Here is a 3,992-nt window from a genome sequence, read left to right as displayed (position 1 = left end):
AACTTGTGCGTATTAAAATAAAAATGTATAAAATACATTAATATATTATTAATTTAATTGCTATGAGTTCAAATCTCATTATATACATATTTTAATTAGTTTTTGTTAAAATGAAAAGATTAAAATACTCTCAAATAATTGTCTTATTTTAATTACAAAAAAAATATTTCTGTAATTTTTTAATCGAATTGGTGACCCAATTGAGAAGGATGAATTTAAATATTTTTAAAGAAAATTTCTTAACACTTAAGTTGTATATTCCTTAAAAAACCATAGAAGTGGTGTATGAAAAAAAGAATAAACTACAGATTGAAATTCAAAGTCAAGAAAATGTGATATTGTATGGAGAAAGCCGTCTATTTTCGCATTCAAGACGTAGATTAGTAGACTACGGATTATTGTGATCAACATGTCAGCAACTTTTAGAAAGTCGGCAAGCACGCGATGTTACGTGGTACTAGAATTTTGTGCATTTATTATATAGATGAAAATATTTTTTTTTATTTTATTCGTTTAATAAAAGTTTATTTTGGTCTATTCATGTATAGCTCTGGAATTAAAAAAAAATTAGTGGGTGATCGTATCAAATTTGTTAATGTATGTGTGCATGGTCAAATATTATTCTATATATGTAACTAATTAGGAATGTTCATAATAATTAATAAATCACAGTTACGTGCATACATTAGTTAGTGACAAAAAATACAGGCCATGTTAAGATAATAAATCAGTTAGAGTGAAGTTACAGTATAGCTGGGTTGTTAGCTAATTTGTTAAGAGGAGTTAGTCTATAAATACTCCAGATGAGCCTTCTGTAAAATCAAGTTAGAAATCAAGATTTTCAAATAGAAACTTACACATTAAACTCTGCATTTCTTCAGGCCATAAAAAGCCATCATAATTAGCAAAAATCAGAAATGGAGAGCATAGAAGGCCAGTTTCCATATCCGCGGCACCAACATTGCAAAATTCTTCACTTGGTTAGTCTATTTTTAATTAAAGTTTTCAAGTATTGAATTTTTATGCTAAATTGGTCACAGAATTGGCAGGTGAGGCATGGACAGGCTTTGCACAATGTCGAAGGAGATAAGAATCCAGAAGCTTTGTTGTCTCCCAATCTATTTGATGCACAACTCACCCCATTAGGATTGAAACAGGTTTCATTATAATAAAAAATGCCTCAAACATAAATAAATAAAAATCATAATAACTTAATGGCTTTGTTTCTTTTAACAGGTTGCTAAATTGCGAAATGAGGTTCATGCCAGTGGCCTATTTAATAGGATTGAGTTAGTTGTCACTTCCCCTTTATCAAGGTACTTTTTCATTTCTACTAAACCATAATATCCAAATTTCATGGCGAGAGCTAGAGTTGTGACCATGAAACAAGGATACTGTGAGAATGCAGAGCGATGGAGACTGCTAGCGGATGTTTTGGAAGGGAGGGAGAGAATGCAGTGTCCTCCTCAACTCCTAAAATCATGGCAGTTGAGCTTTGTCGAGATCGCTTAGTAAGTTGAATTTTTTGTATTCTTTATTTAAATTATTTTGTTTTTTATAGGATTTGAAAGTGAATGCTAATTGAGACTGATGCAGGGAGTTCGTCCATGTGACATGAGGAGAAAGATGAGCGATTGTCGCTCGCGTTTCCCTTGGATCGATTTTTCAATGGCAAGTATACATACTTACTTTTAACAATTAGGCTTAATTAATGCATCACATTCTCATTTCATTTGCTTTAATTTGGTCAGATGGATGTTGAAGACGATAATCTTTGGAATCCAGAGCTTCGGGAGTCTGAGGAAGAACTTGCTAAAAGAGTAATCAAGTTGTTGAATTGGTAAGTCGGAAGTTTTTAAAAATGATTATATGAACCAACTGAATTAAATCTCGAATTTATGTTATATTAATTGATAGGGTATGGAAAAGGCCATAGAAAGAGATTGTAGTAGTAAGCCATGGATTAGTTCTTCAACATATACTCATAAATTTACTTGCAAATTCCGACTTTAATCCAACTCTAACACCAGCGTTGTGCAAACGGTGAGGCCCCCTTGCTTAGTTTCACTAAATCTTTTATTACTATTATTATTTTTATATCTACTTTTGCTTCATCACAATTGAGTTAACCTGATGTTTGATTTCAGTTTTGACAATTGTGAGCTTCGTTCAGTTGTATTGGATACAAGGTCAGTTTTGTTTTCTTTTGTAAACTTGATGTTTGGTTTGAAGATCGAAAGTGAAGCATGGTTTGAAAATTTGCAGCAAAATAGAAAGGGAACGGTGGGCATGGCTTTGCAGTGATGACAAAGCAAAGGATGTGTTAAAGCAATGTGGTCATCATTCAATTGACGTTGCTACTTGTATATACCTAAAGTCGTCGCTTGTTGCGTAGAGTAGAGGGTGCTCTCTTAACTCTTTCACTGCAATTTTCTACTTTTGTAGCAGAATGTCAACATTCTTTACTTTATTATAATTACACATAATTCCCACCAATCTCCTAATATTTATTAAAGATTTACATAAAAATCAAATTGTTATAATTAACTTTTTTTATTGATTTAATCCAAGCTCAGATGAATTAATAACCAATAAATGATTTTGCATATTTCTTTTTCTGGAACAATTAATTGGCCAAAATGAATTGAGCTCAAATTAACGGAGTATTGGAAGCTAAAATTCATGATATAATTGCTCTTTGTGGACCATTTTAATTTGAAAAATTGAAGCCTGAGAAGTTAACTTCCCACTCACCTCATCAATGGACACTGTTGGAATGTATTCTTTGCTTCTTTTCAACATCTTTGAAAAACCATGATTTGCTTACCTTATCATGTGAATACAACCATAGCATTAACAATCTTTAATTTTAAAAATTAGGGTTTAAAATGCTTCATAATTTCATGTGAAATGTAAAAGTAATTGAAAGAAAAACCAGAAGAAGAACAAATCATTTTCTAAAAAATGTACCAATCTAAAACTCTGTTGTAGAAATTCATGAATTGTTGTTATTCTAATTACATTAAAATTTATAATTAATTTAATTATCTAATGGACTCAAGAGATGGGGAAGATACTCAAATTCCTCTAAAACTTTATCATTATGTAATTATTTCAATTTGTACCTCTTTTTAGGACTATAATATACTTTACTATCACACTCAATTTTATCACTAAAATGATTAATAATTAATAAGGATGTAATTACTAGTTTTCTTATCAACGTGGATATTCTTCAAACTTTTTAAAAAATAAAGGGATAATATAATTTTTAGCCCCTAAACTTATAACTAGATCTATTTTGGTACCTTTCTTCTTGTCCACATTGGTCTTTGAACTTGGCAACTAAATTCATTTTGGTCCATAAACTTGGATTTTGTCAAGATCTGAGGATAGATTAGTGTTATTAGAATAGGATCAAATCAGATGGGCTGAGAACTGATTAATATAACAATTCAGACAAAGGGGTTGAACAAAGTTGAATGGGTTTAATAAAAGAAGTACTTGTTTTAGATTTTTAATTAATTATTATTAGTTCGACGGTCGAACAGCTTGAGCTGGCATTGATGATTTGACCTATTCAACTATCGGTCTGGTTATTAAAATATATATAAATTTTTAGATGATGATGTGACACAATCTCATAGTTCCACGTTATCAAACTTTTATATTTTTCAAGTTTAAGGACCAAAATAGACGTAATTGTCAAATTCAAATGTGAAAATGGATATACTAAAATAACTTAAAAAATTTAAATTATTCCAAAATAAAAGTATTGTTGAAAAAACTTGAGAGGAATTTAAAAAATGGGGAAGTTAAATTTGGAAAACATCCAAAAGAAGAAATGCCAGCTAATGGGCATTTATAAATGAGTAGCTATCATCCAAATTATAGGCATTGTTGAAAAAAATGGAAGAATATTCCAAAATTATTTGGACCCTTTTATCTAATTATTGGAAATAGAAAGGCCCAAAAATAGGGCCTGAAAGTCA

At 30.4% G+C, this 3,992-nt stretch overlaps 1 protein-coding gene across 3 annotated transcripts; it reads left to right on the top strand.

Moving 5' to 3' along the window:
* Window positions 1-763: 763 nt before the first annotated feature.
* LOC121202923 (phosphoglycerate mutase-like protein 1) lies at window positions 764-2,488 on the top strand. 3 transcript variants are annotated; one of them, XR_005922929.1, is made up of 9 exons: window positions 766-980; window positions 1,041-1,157; window positions 1,237-1,316; window positions 1,409-1,511; window positions 1,597-1,671; window positions 1,752-1,840; window positions 1,918-2,043; window positions 2,148-2,189; window positions 2,266-2,357. XR_005922929.1 is itself a non-coding variant. In XM_041108998.1 (8 exons), exons 1-8 carry the CDS (start codon window positions 918-920, stop codon window positions 2,393-2,395), a joined length of 699 nt encoding a protein of 232 aa, XP_040964932.1. In that variant the 5' UTR covers window positions 764-917; the 3' UTR covers window positions 2,396-2,488. The 3 variants fall into 3 exon arrangements, 2 of the variants coding, with proteins under 2 accessions (XP_040964932.1, XP_040964933.1); XM_041108998.1 differs by lacking the exon at window positions 1,918-2,043 and having other exon boundaries at window positions 764-980; window positions 2,266-2,488; XM_041108999.1 differs by lacking the exon at window positions 1,918-2,043 and having other exon boundaries at window positions 768-980; window positions 1,050-1,157; window positions 2,266-2,488.
* Window positions 2,489-3,992: the final 1,504 nt, after the last annotated feature.

The sequence above is a fragment of the Gossypium hirsutum genome, chromosome D13, assembly GCF_007990345.1.
Source record: "Gossypium hirsutum isolate 1008001.06 chromosome D13, Gossypium_hirsutum_v2.1, whole genome shotgun sequence".
Classification (NCBI taxonomy): domain Eukaryota; kingdom Viridiplantae; phylum Streptophyta; class Magnoliopsida; order Malvales; family Malvaceae; genus Gossypium; species Gossypium hirsutum.
This window is presented reverse-complemented; position numbering and strand designations above follow the sequence as displayed.